This window comes from Vicugna pacos, chromosome 19, assembly GCF_048564905.1.
Source record: "Vicugna pacos chromosome 19, VicPac4, whole genome shotgun sequence".
Classification (NCBI taxonomy): Eukaryota; Metazoa; Chordata; class Mammalia; order Artiodactyla; family Camelidae; genus Vicugna; species Vicugna pacos.
This window is the reverse complement of record NC_133005.1, coordinates 36267856-36285615: the sequence shown is the minus strand read 5'-3', so window position 1 is coordinate 36285615 and position 17760 is coordinate 36267856. Positions and strand designations below refer to the sequence as shown.

Genomic DNA, 17760 nt, shown 5'->3' with positions numbered 1-17760 from the left:
GAATATGGATGATTTTTAATTTTTAAGTATTTCCTGTATTTTCCACAAAGAAAACACATTTATAATTAGAAGTGTTACTTTAAAATCTGATTGTTTAAAGAGAAGATACGCTCCAACAACAGGGAGAATCAGTGGCCTCCCCAGGAGGCTCTCATGAGGAACTTTGCAACGACATTTGCCCCATGTTGAAAAACGGCCCAAGAGTGAGGCCCCTGCCTAGGCCAGGACTCCTCCACAAAGCCTCGCCACCTCCGAGGGCCACTACACAGGCTGATAACACAGGCGGTGTTCCACCCTGCTCAGTAACACACACGCTTCCTCCCAGCCACGTCTCCCCCCAACTTAAACAGCTAAACTAATAGCAGCTTTTTATTAATCAGTAGTCTACAGGTTCTCTTGGGTACTTCATGTTGTTTCATTTTTTTTATAACCATCCTGAAGGTAAGTGGTAGTCTCCTCGTTTTCCAGAAGAGGAAATAAAAGCACAGAGGTCAAGCCATCTGTCCAAGGTCTCAGTCAGTGGCAGAGCTGTAATTCAAACCCAGGTTGGCCTGGTCCCAAAATAGGAACCCTGCTCTACACACAAGAAGAACTGGCACCACACTGAGGTATAGTCACCAAGACTCGTCAGAAACACCCCACAGCGACTTCAGCCTACCACCTGTGACAGTCTTCATAAGCTGGATAGAAAAATGGTCTTAGATGATGGAATAATAAACTGCAGTTTACACCGTTGAAAAAAACCATTAACAGAATACCCATGAATCATGCCAGGGTTAACGAAGAGAGTGACAGTGCCAGCCTTCCTTTTCAGACGCTGTTTTAATAGGTACACTTACAAACACAAACCGTCTCCCATTCAACTGTTTTAACTGAGAAAGGAAGAAATCCAGACCTTGATCAGTGTTCTGAGTTTAAGGTGCTGAAACGGGGTCCTCCAGAACAGGAACTGCCTGCATTCACTCAACTGCTAACCAACAGCTTTAGCAAGCACGGAGCCAGACAGTCGAGGGGCCTATCTCAGCGTCAGTCCTCAAAACAAAGGACTTAGCGACAGAGACATAAACCATCACCACCAATTCTGTCTGCCACTTGAGACTTTTCACCTGTATAAACTGTCTGTAGTTTAAAAATGGATGCCAATGCTCTCTCAGTATCCGTCTGCCAACGAATGACCACTTAAGCCTTGTAGCAATGTAAGGTTTAATGCTTCCACTACTATGTCAAAACAAAAATAAAAAACTGAAAAAACCGGATTGGTGCAGGCACACTGGGTTAAGCTGGAAATCTCTCTGCCACCACAACCAGCATGTGACGAAGATAAAGCGTTCAGGCTAGGTGCCTGACGTGTGGGAGGAAAAAACCCATGTAGTCTGCACAGAAGGGATTCCAGCTTAACTGCACTAAACAATGAAAAATTCCAGCATATGTAAATACTGCCTCTCCAAATGCCGACAGTCTAAGTCTTTATTCCCCAAGGACAAAGGCCACAGGACCCCTGGACCTGGTCCAATCTGGTCCAGGGAGGGGCCAGGCTGGCAGCCTTTACCAGGATGGATCCATGCCTGCAGGCTGCTCCTAGACCTAGAGTTCTAAGATGCCACGGTGTGAAAAGTTCCAACTGACCTCCCGTCTGCAGAGAAAAAAGAACAAGCATCCACACCGTCTACAGCAGCCCCAACAGCCTCGGGAAGCCCGGCAGAGCGTTTCTGTCCAGTCCACCGAGGACACCACCTACCCAGAGTCCACGCTGCTGCCCGGCACTGGTCTACCTAGAAGGTCCCAACAGCTGGGCCCCAAACTTGTAGTAACTGTTCCCCTTTCCCTTGTAAAAAAAGACTAAGTCATCTGAATTTGAATTATTTAGAAATTATGATTTTATGGAGTCCAGGAGAGGAAAGATTTAAAGAAACTTCATTATAAAAATACCAGCACCAAAAACCTGTCCTTAAGATGTTCTTAGGTACATATTAGGGCTTTTTTTTTTTTATTGCTGATAACAGGTTTAAAACTATGATATGTGCATTTCCTGGCAAGTTACACAAGTGATTTCTTTGCTTACTCACATTTCCAATAAAAGCTTAAGGAAACAGACAAAAATACAAAGGACAAGAGAAATACGAATGGCAACAACCTCAAAGGATTTAGTAAGACAAAATGTCTCCACAGTCAGTGTCTGTCAGAATTTTAAAATTACCCAAACAGTGCAAATGCTCAAATCAATGTCGTACACTGAACTAGTAATACTTGTGTTTATAGCTGCAAACTGAAAAAGTCACCCACTTATATTTATGATCACACAAACCACCTAATTTGTCAAGGTTCAGCTTAAAGCAACATTTAATATTCTTTACAAGAGGGAATTTGTGACAAGTTCAAAACGAAAACTTGCTTTGTTTTTTCACGCAGCTGTGCTCAGAAGTCTACATGATGTCCTCAGAAACCATCCTGGACTAAGGAGCCAATTCAAAGAACAGTTCAAAGCAGTGTCACACTAGCCGCCTGAAGGTATCCTTGGAGATACTGGAGCGCTTCTGCGTTGAGGCTGGTGCTAACCATTGATGGAACCTACAGGAGGCGGGAAACACACACAGGATGACAGATCCTGACACACCAACACCCCTCCCTCCTCCGGGGGAGCTGCCGCAGCTCTGGGAAAGGCAGTCCATCACCAGTAACTATTCACGTGATGCCCAGAGTAACTCAACTGCTTCTATACCTTCAAAAATGGGTAGGTCTAAAAAGTGGATCCATAAGGAAGTATTATTTTATTGTTTAGTGTGACAGTGGTATTGTGGTTGCTTAAAAAAAAAAAAAGGTCCTATTGGTTGCTAATGCCTAACGAAGTATGTATGGGTGAAAAGACATGATGTCTAAGGCTTCCTCTGAAATGATCTAATTATCAAAAGTCGGAGCATATGGAAAGGAGTTTATGTATGACTGAAACACTGCGCTGTGCACCAGAAACTGACAACACTGTAAACTGAATATACTTCAATAAAAAAACAAAAGTCAGCACATGAGTGTCTATTATAGTTTCTAAGTATGTTTCAAGTTTTCCATCATAAAACAATGAAAAATATAGATTATCTGATAAAATTTATAAGCTAATACAACTATAAAGCCATTATTAGATTTACTCTATGATCCATTATTCCTGAGTATTTTGCAGTTAAAAAAATCAATACCTACATTTTAGTAATAGGATTATTTCAATCTGGGAATTAAATATGTTTCTGTTTAAAGCATTTATCCTCTGCTTTGTCTTTACTCCTAAAATCACTTGCACGCATCATATAAGAAAAAAAAAGAGACCGTCATTTTAATTAAAAAAAAAAAAAAAGCTTTGACTGTAAAATTCTACAGATACTGTCTGATTCTGCTGAACAATGAAAACAGGCACCAGAACGACCCTCTTGCCTTCCCATAAAGGTCACCATTGATCAAGAGTTCTCTGACAGCAAAGACACTTACCCTTCCTGGACAGGCAGTAGACAATTTGTGAAGTGACTGTGCCAGGTGGATTTTGGGGTTGTTGACCATCTGACCTACAGGATCATGTTCTTTCTTCCCGGCAAACGCCAGCTGTGAGAAGGCAGTCTGGTATCCTGGTGTATCTTCTATGTCAATAAAATGTTCTTCATCAGGAATGGTGTCATCTTCAGGTAACTCAAAAAGGCCAATCAGAGACTGCAATAAAGGAGTCCTGGATTGGAAGAAGACAAAAAATTTAAGTAACTACTCTGAAGATTACACAATAAATAAATAAGAAGCAATTCCTCAGGGACACAAAATTATACACTCAGAGTCTCAAGAGTAGAGAGGGACCTTCGAAATTAAGCAGCACATCAATGCTTGTGCCCATCCAGAAACCACTCTTCAATTATGGCCCACAGTACCCTAATTTCTCTTTTGGAAACAGCTCCATCCCCAGAGCTCTCAAAGCTGGCTGTGTGACCCAGGCCTGGCTACTTAATTAGAAGGCCATGTGCCTCAAGCCAAACCAAGGTGATTCAATGCTTTACGTTAGAAGAAATAAGCCTCAAGTTGTCAGATCGCTTGATGGAAGAGGCTGCCTGAGTGAAACTAAGAAGGAAAGGAGCGGCGAGGGGGAAGAAAAGCCAAGTCGGCCAGACACCGAGCACAAGCACGTGAGATCTCTTGGTGTATTCAGTGTCTCCTCTTAAAGACTTAAGGTGGGTGGGGAGGGGTCAGCTGAAGTGGTAGAGCGCATGCTCAGCACGCACGAGGCCCTGGGTTCAAACCCCAGTACCTCCTCTAAAAACAAATAAACCTAATTACTTCCCCCCTGCCAAACAAACAAAAAACAGTAATAAATAAATAAAATACATACATATATACGTATATATATATATATATATATATATATATATATATATATATATTAAAAAAAAGAGACAAGCTAGTTCAGACAGGAGGCGACCGTCATGTAGACCAGGGACTTAACCCAGGATCTCAGAGGGGTCCATAAATTCCCCCATAGGAAAGTTAATCAGAAAACAAGATCTTTCTAGCCTCAGAAGGATCCACAAGTCATGTCTTGGATCTGATGGTTGCTAGGGGGGAGGCTTAAGATCAGAACCCAATTCTCTTGACCCCCAACAGAGTAAGTTTGGTTAATTTTACAGTCTTCGGGGAAAGAAACTGTAATTACCCCAACTTTAGAATGGAATACTCACCACAGCTTGGTATACTCTGTGTCCATCATTGGGGGACATTCTGTTAGTAATTTGGTTATGCCAACTGCACAAATCTTTTTCTCTACATTTCCAGATACTTTCTGAATTTCAGGAATAATGATTTTTTCCAAAACCATTCCAAACATTCTATTAAAGCAAAATAAATCCACTCAGTATTAGATCACCACTATAACTAAACACTGAAACATTTATGTTATTCACACCCAGTGCCTCCTTATGCATATAACAAAATACAAAATAACAATGCTGCTAATTTTGGTCAGCTGAATGGAAGAGACAATGAGATGACAAAATTAAAACATCAAGCTCTGTCTACTCTGTGACCAACTGCCGTCATCTTCTGTGAACACTATCTTAAGCCCATACTTAAGTAAAATATTTATAGCCTTTTTTTGGTCTTATTTTTTTTTTAGATTATTCAATAAATCTTTGAAAAATCAGAAATCAGAAGAGATAAGCAACAAGAAAAAAGAATCACCATCACCCCTCAACCCAGCAATTACCAGTTTTAACATTTTTGGATTATAAACTTCTCAACTTTCTATGCTTTCATACCTTTAAGTATGTAAATGTTAATGGCTGAATTAAAAAAAAATGATCTGACCAATGACTATTGTTGCAAACATCACAGAAGTAGTTTTTCATAATTCTAAATGATGTAAAATTCTCAGTTTATACTTCCATTATTTCATTAAGAATTTATTACATTCTTTGAAGTGGAAACAGCAGCTATCAAAGAGCATGGACATTGGATGCTCTAAATTACAAGTGTGTATTTCCTACCCTTGAGAAAGACCATGTCAATTCAGGCACCCACTAGCACTGCATAAAACTGCTGGTTTCATCATGATCTTCTAAAGCTGGAAACCGTATTTTCTGGTAGCTTTCAGGTTAATACAATTTTTACATTTCAGTCAGTCTGGAATTTTTTGGATCCAAACATACAGAGAGACCTAAACTGAGGTTTTTCTCCAAGGAGTTGTTCTCTATCATTCTTTACGTCATTCTTTTTCCTACTAAACCAGAAACGCTGCCGAGCTACATTCTTAGGCATATATATGAAATTAAGTCAAAAATAAAAAGTTTTACTGCTCTAAACTTTTCTCATTTGAAAAATTACACTGTTGGCCTTCTCAGAGGCAGGCTCCCAGAGACAATGCCAGCCATCTAACGTAACACGAACACAGGCTGCAGAGAAATGCCAGGGGCAGGGGTGGGGGTACAGGGTACTTCTGGCAACTAGGCAAATGTCTGCAGTATTTCTTCTTTACAACCCAGCTCCCCAAGAACATTTTGAAAACCATGACGATACTATCACTGATTCAAGAGCTATAAAATCATCTATAAAATAGTGATACTGGTTTGTGCTAAGAGTCCTTTCTTTTTTTTTGCTTTTCAAAATAGAAAAATAAAAACATACTTACTTTGGTTGTATACCATCAAATATTTCCTGCAGTGCTAACGCCCCATATTTTATGCAGTACAAATTAATAAAGACTAAGAAACCTGTTGGAAAGAGATGGGGAGTATCAACACAGAGGACTCACTGCACTTAATAAGAAATTTAGTGAAAGCCTGCCAAATGAAACATTCATAAACATCAAAACTCAATGACTAACTCTGGCATCAATACTGGCCTTTTAATACAATTTAACATAGAGAATTTCTGCCTTTATAGTTCAGTCATAAGTCTTTATATACAATCTCTGATTTATATTTCTTTATAATCTATAAAAAATGTTATGATATTTAAACTTACTAACCTTTGGAACACAATATATTGAAACATTCAGTGTTGGGAGAATACAACCATCTTAAAATATTTCATATATAAAACTTATAACTGATAGAAAAGTTTATATGTAAGCATGAAGTCTAAGGGTTTTAGCCACTTTTCTTATTTCTGTAGGAACACTAAAAATATTTTACTTACTCTTGATAAACTTTGTTGTTTTGGAATTCTGAAGTCTTTGGAATAGTAGGATGAAGATTTGCTTCCTGTACTGGTCAACTGACTCACTAGAGAATTGAATAAAACCAATAGTATAACTCAGCATTTTTCTAGTATCTCATAGAATCCTCAACTACATGTACAATGAGCTTGCATTCATACTCACGGAGGCATATGCTCTATTATACTATTTAGAAGATAAAAACCTTGGTGGTCATTGGCTTTGGATGCAATCAGCTTCTGGAAGACACCTAATAACCCAGGCTACAACGAATTAAATCAAATAATAATTAGTTAATGAGGCAAGGGTTAATTGTCGCAGAAGTTTAGCAGGCAATATATATTGGGAAAAGGTGCAAGCTGTAATAATCTAAATAGCACTTACTCTTTATTTCTCACTTCTGAAGTGTAGAGGAAAACAAAATCCCACCACAATAAGCCCTTCAAGTTAAGTTCTTGAAATTAACCTATTTGGTTTTTTTCAAATTTCCCATCATAGAGATAAATAACTAAAGGATAACTAGTTCTAATAAAACATAGGTTAATATTTCTACTAATTAATTCCCTTTTTATTAATTTTAAAGAAATTTTAATTTTTTTAAATTAAAAAACATCCGCCATTCCTACTTTAGAAAATCAGTTACGTGACAGTAAACGTGACTCACAATTTTGTCGGCAGCAGCACTTGCTATTGTATTTGAACCGCGCTCTAAGAATGCCTGGAGAAGCCTCACTAGGGCAGGAATATTTCCTGTTCTTTCCCAAAGTACTGGCTGAAGGAGATGAGGAAATAAGGCCATATAGGAAGACGGGATATCATTTTTGTGTGTTTCCAGAAGCAAAGACATCACTTGAAAGACATATGGAATAAATTCTGTAGATAAAAGTAAAGCCAGCTGTCAGCTTCAGAATTAACGGCTCTGACACAAAAGGCACGTATCTCTTAGGCGGACTGCATTTTATCACTTTAATAATTTTATTCAACAAGAAGGAAAATAACTTGTTTACCTTGTACATCATTTTGTAAAATTTCTGTGAACACCAGAAACAAAGCCTCCTCAAAATTCACAACAGCGGCAGGGTTAGATTTGCAAGTAATTCTTATGGATAAACATATTGCTTCAAACATATAGTGGTTAAAGTGAGGTTTGCTTGGGTTCTGAAATTTAAAAAAAAAAAAGCTTATCACCCTAATAATCCAAGTGACTACTAGAAAGAATCTAAAACACATCTAACCTTACTAAAAACATTAAAAGAGATTCCATCTTTTTAAAAATCAGTATTAAGAAAAAATACCAATTATACTTAAAAAGCCTACATTCATGTTAAAATTTTGTATTGACTTTAAACTTCAGAAAATACTTGTTAATGCCTGTTTGTCTGGATTTTTTTAAATGGGCAAAAGCCGACTTATGAAAAAATACTTCAGGGTCACCAGGAGGTGACTACACAAGCCTCGGCTCCCAGCGCTTGTAAGGGACCTTCTCAAACCCGCGTGCTCTCCTGGGCTGACGCGGACAGTGGGGAAGAAACCAGCAGGGACACAGGCTGACTCTGCCACTAGCCTCGTGTAGGACCTCGTGGCCTCAATACGTCTCTAACTACACAGTGATGATCCTTCATATCAGCTGTTTTCAATTTTCTTTTTCTAAACAAAATCCTTGGAAGGCTACCACATAGAGTGATGAACTCAGATTGTGTGTATATGTGGGGGCAGGTGAAAGCAAAGGGACCCTGCTTCTCTTTTTTCTCAATTCCCCAAAACCCAAGTAGGCCCAAGACCCTTATCTAGAACTCAGTGAAAAAATGATCACTGTTCTCAAAGTCCCTCTGATCCTTCCTAATGAATTCATCTCTTTTTTATATAGAGTAATTAAAAATAAGCATCTACAAAGGAATTCTGTTGGCCTTAAACTGATTTTTTTTCTAAAACTTGGTATTAATATTTAAATATGGATCAAAATATCTGTAAAATTTCTAATCAAAGGAGTGAACTTTATTTGGGGGAATAAGGAAGACCAGGCACAAGGGACTTCAGCTGTCATTTTTCACAGACGTCTCTGAATAGCCTCTGTGTCCATTTGGTACAAAACCTACTTCTTCCATCTAAGAGCATTTCAAATCATTTGTACTTTCTCAATTTCCTTCAAAGAACATGTTACTTTTTAAAATGAGAACAAAAATGTCAAAGTTTCTGAGCCTACACTTAAAGATGAGTGATGCCATGTCTCCAAGCTAGCGTCATCCCCACACTTTCAGAATGATACGCTGTTGGTCAGGAAGATCTTTCCTTGTCCAACATATTGCCAGGGAGTTCTGAGGCTCGAAGTTTGGAGCATTTAGGTTAAAAAGCAACTACACTTTCAAAACTGGTTCTGTTACCTTACTAACAGCTAGCAGCTTCTGTGTAAGCTGAGTGATAAGCGTAGGGATGTAGGGGATTATGGCTTCTTGGAGGAGGGAGAAACTTCTCATGATAGCTGGAAAACAAAAAAACAAAAACAAAGTTTAGTTAAACTTCAGAACAAAACAGTGATTGGGGGGAAAAAAGTCAACTGATTCATCAACTAAAATTTTAAGACCCTTGAACAACCCCTACATAGTTCTCTCCATTTAAAAATTATCTAAATTTCCCTTCCTTTTAAAATTAGGCCAAGGATTGGCAAGAAAATTTTGCTGGGAAAAATTATTTCCAGAAGGCTTAAGGGACATTAAAAATATTGACGTGACTGCAAAATTAACTGCTCATTAATAGATGTCTAAAAACATTTGGCATGGGGCATAAATATATTATTAAGCTAAAATGTGTAATTGTTTTTGTACAAACAGAACTGTTGTTTACTAAGTAGAGAGCCTACTATATGCCAGGCATATGGGATAGAAAGTTATCCTCTCTCGCCTCCTAAACTTTGCAGTGATGCCAGACTCACCCTCCAACTAGCTAGCAGCTACCTATCCTTCGTCTCAGCTTAGACATCACTTCTTAGAGAAAGCGAAGGGTTATAGGATGGATCAGTGCCCCTCCCCTGGGCTGGCACAGAATCTTATCATCCACTCATACAACAGTATTTATTGAGATTTTACATACTGGGTGCTCTTGCATACCCTAGAAACACAGCAATGAAGACCAGATTAGCAGTAAAAACACACACACAAATACTCACCTAGATACACACACACATACACCCACACCCCAGGGATCCTTACTGAAGCCAGAAGCATCAAGGACAGTTTCTCTGAAAAGCATTTCCTATGAGTCGGACACTGTGTTAGAATCTTGGAATATAACCGTGAATAAGAGTAAGATTGTCTGAGAACTGTTACCAAGACACTCTACTAATGTAACATCTGGCAGGTGGTCACAGCTGCCTATGTTCTTGGCAGTATGTCTACGAAGGCAAGATCTGTGTGGGGTCTACCAGATATACCCAGGTTTCACACCAAGACCTAGCAGAGCACGCTGTCAATAAATGTTGTCTGAGCTCATCTATGCCCTCAAGAAATTCAACCTAGAAAAAGTAAAAAGGAATCTGCTACCTTTTCTTTAATAAGATTTCTATATTGAGTTAACATTTTTTCCCCCTGAAAACACTGTTAACAGTAAACAAAACAGTATTTTTCATTTAAAAATATCTAAACCTACCAAATTCTTGACAAACAGTATCTGGTTCATAGACTAAAGCCCTGTAATCCGAGATTAGATACTCAGGGTCTGTACAGCAGGGAAACGGCCTACCTTTCATAATATATTCATTTTCTGAAGAGCCAGGAAGTGTGAGAGCTTTGAAAAGGTTTGTTAGCAGAATCTCAACAAACGGTGCGATTTCTGCAGCTGTAAAGCTATAGATGAAAAAACAGCTTTCAGTCACTGCCAACTCCTGAGCTTGTCACTTAGGAATACCTTTGGCAACTATTAAAAATCACACTTGTTACAAAAGCGAGCTGTTCCCCACCACTGACAATCAGCACACAGCTCAGAATTCTTTGACATGTGTTCACGTTAAGCTCCTAAGAAGGCACATGGGAACAAACACAATTAAACAAGCCCCAAACAGGCAAACCCAACGTCATCGAAAGCTGTTCAGGTCCCTCTTGGTTCGCATCCGTCACCATCGAGAACAGAACTCAGATTTTCAGCCACCTAGTCTTCCTCAAGATGGAGCAGGTTCAGAACTGTTTTCTGTATAAATTCCAGGCCTGAAGACAAGTACTCTCTTGACTCATCTCAAAGGATATCCTTTCAACCCTTAACTGGCCACTGAGCATATCGGTACTTCAAGTTCTTGATGAAGAAAAGAACCTAGAATGTTTTCTTTCTCTTACCCAAAGCTCAGTTTCAAGAAATAACACTGCTGAAGAATGGCCTGAAAGACAGGCAGACTGTCCCCCACTGCATCTCATCCTTGGATCGGGCCAGAGGAGCTACCACTTTGGACCCTGGAGAATTGCTCTCGCTCACTGTGTCAGTCTCAGCGCTGAGTAAGGTTACACACACGGCCAGGGAAAGTAGCTCGGGGGCAGTGTGTTGCTAAGAACGCTCTACAAGTTTTCTCTTAAGGGAGGCCCACTTCTGAGATGCCTCTGGATGACTGTGTTAAACCTCACACCCCCATTATTTCCCTTTGCTCCAGTTTCCTCTGTATAACGTTACTGTCATAATGTATCTATTCTGGCATGTGGTCTCAAATCCTTCTGGAATGAGACACAGTATAAATGAATAAAATGTACACATTTATTTTTCTAACTACGAATGAAATTATGAACATATCCAGGTATCTCTAAACAGTACAGAATGGTCTCCACCCTGAGATGAAAAAATACACAGAATCAAATACTTACAGGGTGGCGTTGTTTGGGCCTCTCATAGTAAACAGTCTCTCCAGAGCATGTGCTGCGTAAGTATGAACAACAATACTTTCAGCTTGAAGATGATTAATCAAGAGAGGAATAGAGAGTAAAAGGTGCTCTTTTGGTACCTGGAAAAAAATAGTGATATACATGCTCTAACTCACTGATGCTATCATGTAAGTATCAGCCAACTGGAAGAGGAGGATTTGCTGATTCTAAAAAGTGTGTGTTTCCAGCTATTACAATGGAGATGATACAGGTGAGAAATCAAAACTTCTACCTCCACATGGTGGTTCAGTTCACATCCAATTTTCCAATTCTCCTTCTCTGAGCATAAAGCTATGATTGGGGTAAAATCTTGTAGATAAGTGAACATGCCCTAAAACATTTAATATCATGGAGAAGCAGACTGATTTTATTAATCTTAAGAACTATACTTTTCCCTGGCAGGTATTTCTTAGAAAAATCATTCAAGCTCTTTGTGCCTCATTTTCACCTTCTTAAAAAAAGGGGGGGGGCACAGACGTAACCATAGTAATCTTTACTAAAAACCTCTACAACTTTAGAACATCCACTAGTCTTTAAAACAGAACAGCTTCACAAGGTTGCATGTAAAGACACATAAAAGTTATAAAATCAAGAAATTAAAGGATCATCCATAGGAAATAAACTGTAGCATATTCTCATAATGGAATACTACACAGCTATTAAAAATGAACTATAACACATCTACTAAAAACAGTGTTAAGCACAAAAGAAAACTAAATGTGTAAACTAATACCTATAGCATGGTATCAATTAAAATTTTAAGCCTATATAATACTATAGAATTTTTGTAGAAACAAATATGTGTAAAACCATAAACAGTCACTTATATGGGTATAAACCACACTGAATTCATTCATTACCTCTGGGGAGAAAGAGGAACTAGAATGGAAATAGGCTGAGAACGCCCTGGGTGCCGCCACTGTGTGTGTAGTTTCAGTCATTACAGCCTGGAGTTAAGGTTTGTGCTGGTTATGTGAGTATCACTGTATTATTCTCTATTTTTGCTTTTGTGTTTAAAATAATTTGCAAGATGGCTGCAGTGTAATTTGGTGGTGGTGTTGGAGGAAGTAAGATGGACTGTGCATGTTTTGTTTTCTGTCACTAAAATTACAGTGACTTACAGTGTTAAGAATCAGAAGGATCATATGACTAGATAGCAGAAAGTAATCCAATTAAAAAATAGGCAGAGGAGCTGAACAGACATTTTCCCAAAGAAGACACAGAGATGGCTACAGGCACATGAAAAGGTGCTCAACATCACCAATTGTCAGGGGAATGTAAATCAAAACCACAAGATATCTATTGCCTCACACCTGTTAGAAGGGCTGTTATCACAAGACAAGAAATAACAAGTGTTGGCAAGGATGTGAGAAAAGGAAACCCTGGTGTCTGTAGGTGGAAATGTACGCTGATAATAGCCACTGTGGAAAGAAGTATGGAGGTCTCTCAAAAAATTAGAAAACAGAACTACCACATGATCCAGCTATTCCATTTCTGGCTATTTAACCAAAGGAGACAAAAATACTAACTCAAAAAGATATCCACATCCTCATGTTTACAGCAGCATTAACAATGGCCAAGACTTGGAAACAACTTATGTGTCCATCAGTCAATGAATGGATTAAGAAAATGTGGTGTGTGTATACACACACACACACACAGACACACACACAATTTTTCAGTTATAAAAAGAGAAATCTTGCCATTTGCAACAACATGTATGGACCTTGAGGGCATTATACTAAGTGAAATAGAGAAAGATAAATACCATATACTCTCACATGTGAAACTTAAAAAAACAAAAAAAATGAACCCCTAGATACAGAGAACAGATTGATGGTTGCCAAAGGTCGGGAGTGAGTGAAATGCATGATGGGGGTCAAAAGGTACAAACTTCTTGTTATAAAATAAGTTGTGGGGATGCAATGTACTAGTTAACACCATACAGCATATTTAAAAGCTGCTGAGAGTAGATCTCAACTTCTCTCATGATAAGAAAAACATTCTGTGACTATGTATGGTGATGGACGTTAACTAGATTTACTGTGATCTTTTCACAACATATACAAATATAAATCATCATGCTGTACATCTGAAACTAACACAGTATGTCAATTACATATCAATTTTTAAGAAAAGAGAGAGCTGAAGGAACTGAGACTCACTGAGGGAACAGCAGATTGGAGTCTCCCCTCTCTAGTAAGTGTCTGCTCAGTGACAAGCATGAGGGGGTGGAATTTTTCTTTCATTCTCCTTGCTGAGGCCCAATAACTGAATGTATGTAAGTTAAATGAGGTGGGATTCCATCACAAGCATTAACATTGTACTTGACAAATAGTAAAATGGGAGCTAAACTCTTTCTCCATTTCAGGAAACTGTTAAGATGGTATTGTGTCCTGAAGTGGGTAGAACTGACAGAATTTATCTGTCCTCACTGTGGGGAGGCTGTTACAGACAGTAACTAAATGGCTGAGTCGGTGATTTAAAGCTGCCCCCTGTATTTCCAATATAAGAACAGAGTACTCCTGCATGAAGAACAGCCCCAGGTGTGGATCTGTTTTCCTTTCTGCGGTCCACGGTGCTGCAGTTGGTGGGAGCCTGGGTATGATTGATCAAAATAGGGAATGATACGAAGATTAAGTTTGATAAAGGAGATTTATGCTCGAAATTAACTTAAATACTTCAGGACCCACAAATTATTCAGGGTTCAAAATATTTGGGAAATATATGAACCTTTAAAGGGTAGCTAATTCAGGCCTGGGGCAGGAAATGTTCAAGACGAACCTGAAATATTCTGTCACATAGGAAAGAAGGGAAGTTGTTAAAGGCTACTAAGTTTATGTCAAGAGGACACAGGAACCTACATAATGCAGCCCCAGCTGGCCAAAGATGGAACAACCAGAGCATCAGAAGGCCCTCAGGAGTGACCCGGAAGCTTGTAAGGCACTAAACTCATTACTCTGAAGTGATAAAGGGGAAAAACATACAAACAGTTTATGCTGTTTTTCCTTCAGATTGGTAATTAATCTACAAGACAGTAGTGGGAGTTGCACAAAAGAATGAACATACTGAAAACCGTGTAAGTATACATTTTAAAATGGTGAATTTTATATTAGGTTACCTATATCTCAAATTAAAAAATATGTCAATGATCACTTTTAAAATCACTGAAAGTATGTGTCTGTGTATGTGTCCTAATGAAACAAAATACACCCACGACAAATTCTTGCTTCCCACCTCTCCCACCTGGAATAAAAAATCTAATTAACCCCTTCAGATTAACCAATTTAGAAATACAGGGAACAGAGGAACAAGACATACTATACCATTGAGACTGAGGATGCAATTAGCTAAAAGTAGAATCAGAAACTCTACAAGATAAATTACTGCTTTCTCCAAAAGATAATAAGCGTTAAGAAGAGAAGGACCTCTCTGTTGTAAATTAAGAGACATGAGATATAATCAACCATAAGCAATGTATAGACCTTGTTTGGACCTGAAAATTTTTTGGTCACTGTAAAACAGTATTTTTAAGAAACTGAGGAAAACTAAGCATGGTCTGGAACCCTAAGTTCTTACGGAGTTATTGTTAATTTTGTTAGATGTGGATATTAAATATGACTGCACAGAAGGGAAAAGAAGCTGGTATACAATAAAGCTCTTAAGCAATTAAGTGGCATATAACATATAATGAAAAGCTACTTACTTGATTCCTAAAAATCATAATGTATTTGATACCATCAGCTTTAAGAACAGGAAATTCATTCACTATTAAAAAAATAAAAAGTCACAGTTATTTAAGTGCTAAGACTATTACTCCCAATATGGTGACAACATTATCAGATTTTTAAAACATGATTTTGGGTAAACAAAATGTCAAATAATTGAAGCTTAGTTAATTATGTAATGATTACTACACAGTTATTAATTCTGGTAAGACTGTAAGTAATTTTATTTTTTTCCCCTTACTTTTAAGTTTCACTACAAATCAACATGTTACTTATGTAACTGAATAAACATAATCTGGACCATGAACTAATGATGGTATCTTTTTCCAGAATTAAAACTATTCTGAATCAAAAGCATGTGTCTCTGGTTGAGATTGTTCTAGTGGTGGGAAATAAGTTAGTGAAAGGGATAGAATACTGGCCAATTGTTAAATATTCTTGAAGCTGAATGACAGTAACATGAATGTTCTTTACAATATTATCCCTACCTTTTAGTGTATTTAAATTTTCCACAAAGTTTTAAAAAGAAGAATATATATAAAATCTTGATTGACATACTTTCATAAAACATGAAATTACCCTTAATATCTATTAGTTTCAAGTACTTTAAATTTACTTCAGTTTTTACGAGTTCGTATTTTAAATGAGAAGGAAAACAAAAACCAAAGTATAACTTCTAATACATTAATGTGTACTCACACACACACACACAGACACATACACAGTTTTATATGTATAGTTATGTACTAGGCTAACAAAGCTGGGTTACAATTTAGTCTTACTTGTTCCTATTTTCCCTCTATATAAGCAACATTTTCCTTACAGAAAGTGAATTTCACCTTGGCAAGATCTGGGGAAACCATTTGAGATTTTATTCAATAAAACAAGTAACCACAACATGGACAGGGGCCAGTGTTTTTAGCATCATGGTGACACAGAGCCTGCATCATGACTCTTGCCATGATGTTACTCATTTTGTAGTTTAAGGTAACGATACAAATAAAAATTGCAGATATACAGTCTAAGCTGTATTAAAGACATTTTACAAAACTCACCATTAGCTGATTTTAAATCAGGGAGAATGTGATTCACAAAGAACTCAGTCAGGTTTACAAGTTCATTCGCTTGTGTAATTCCATGCTAAAAAACAAATTCAAAAACAGTGAAATAACATGAAGTATCTGTATGCATCTACCACATTGGAAATTTAGGCAAATTTAGAAAATCAGGTTAAAAATGGGGATGAACACTTCAAAATATTAACTGCTTACATATAAAATGAGAGTATTTTAATACATAATAAAGAAATTTCTCTAAATTCAAGATAAACTAAATTTAAGTTTAGCATGTTTTATACATTGAGTCTCAGCTAAGGGAACAAGTGCAGCATCTGTCCAATTTTTTGGTCCATAAGAAACTTCAGTGCTTAATACAGCAACATAAAGTCATCTGTGGAGACGCTATGAATTCTGATCAGAGCTAACACATTACCTAGCAGAGTAGGCTGAATCATCAGAAATATTATTACTTCTTTGTGACTTCTGCAGTTACCGACAAGTCTGTTTTAGAAACAAAACTACGCTGAAAAGATTCACCTTCTGTGTTTGAGCTTTTGATGCCAAAGATGTCACTAGGTAAATGGCTGCATCTTTGTGTTTCCAGTTGACAGATGGATTTTTTGCATATTCCTGCAGCATGGAATTAACATAACCAGAGAAGATTCCTGTCACGGGTCCCTCAAAAAACTTGCATAATCCTCGTACTAGATCACAAGCAGCCCTGCGTCTAGTATCAATATCTATAAAATCAAACGGAAATATATCAGGGGAGGAAGAAACCACCACCAACCAACTCATCAAGTTTATAAGAAAACAAATTGCCATCTGACAGCCATCAGCAACAAAAAGAATGAAAAGAACATCCCCCCAAACATACACTGAGAGTGAACCTAAAAGGTAACAGTAGTATCATCAACACTAAGTATACAAAAAAGAGAAGAGAAATGATTCAACTTTTGATACAGCTCATATAAGAGCTACTTTTTACTATGTACAAGTTAAACTCCCCCACCTCCCTCTATTCATTAGAAAAAGAGCAACTTTAAAACTGGCTTGCTGAGAGACTGACAGCTAAAAACCAAAATACATACCAGATCCTTCCAAATCTCTTCTTATGTACTCCTCAGAATTATCTTCAAAGGCTTCTTCGTCAGCAGCTACAAAGAGACGACATTTCAGATCACCTCTTCAAAGACATGACAAGTCATTCTACTTTTACAGCTGAGCACGCAGAAGAGTATGCGGAATTGCCAAGTTCTACAGCCAAGTGTTCTTTCCTAACGAATAACTGCTTCACATTCTCTTAACCATTACTTAGGGCAGCAAGTGCTGCCCGGAAAGGCCGTCTAGCAGGTCACGCACACAGCTGACACAGGCTCGCTTGCTCCAGCGCGAGCGTCCTCAGA

The 17760-nt window shown here is 38.0% G+C and overlaps 1 protein-coding gene across 1 annotated transcript in view; it reads right to left on the bottom strand.

Annotated features, from left to right (window-relative positions):
* Positions 1–2322: 2322 nt before the first annotated feature.
* Positions 2323–17760, bottom strand: part of CSE1L (chromosome segregation 1 like) — a 34881-nt gene continuing 19443 nt past the window's right edge. Inside the window, exons 11-25 of the mRNA XM_006206672.3 lie at positions 17446–17511; positions 16892–17094; positions 16352–16436; positions 15275–15336; positions 11512–11648; positions 10409–10512; positions 9055–9152; positions 7681–7831; positions 7338–7546; positions 6839–6936; positions 6655–6740; positions 6146–6227; positions 4701–4847; positions 3475–3706; positions 2323–2568 (exon numbers count right to left, since the gene is read on the bottom strand). Of these exons, the coding sequence (XP_006206734.1) occupies positions 2479–2568; positions 3475–3706; positions 4701–4847; positions 6146–6227; positions 6655–6740; positions 6839–6936; positions 7338–7546; positions 7681–7831; positions 9055–9152; positions 10409–10512; positions 11512–11648; positions 15275–15336; positions 16352–16436; positions 16892–17094; positions 17446–17511 (1850 nt within the window). The 3' untranslated portion in view covers positions 2323–2478. The remainder of the gene's footprint in view (positions 2569–3474; positions 3707–4700; positions 4848–6145; positions 6228–6654; positions 6741–6838; positions 6937–7337; positions 7547–7680; positions 7832–9054; positions 9153–10408; positions 10513–11511; positions 11649–15274; positions 15337–16351; positions 16437–16891; positions 17095–17445; positions 17512–17760) is intronic.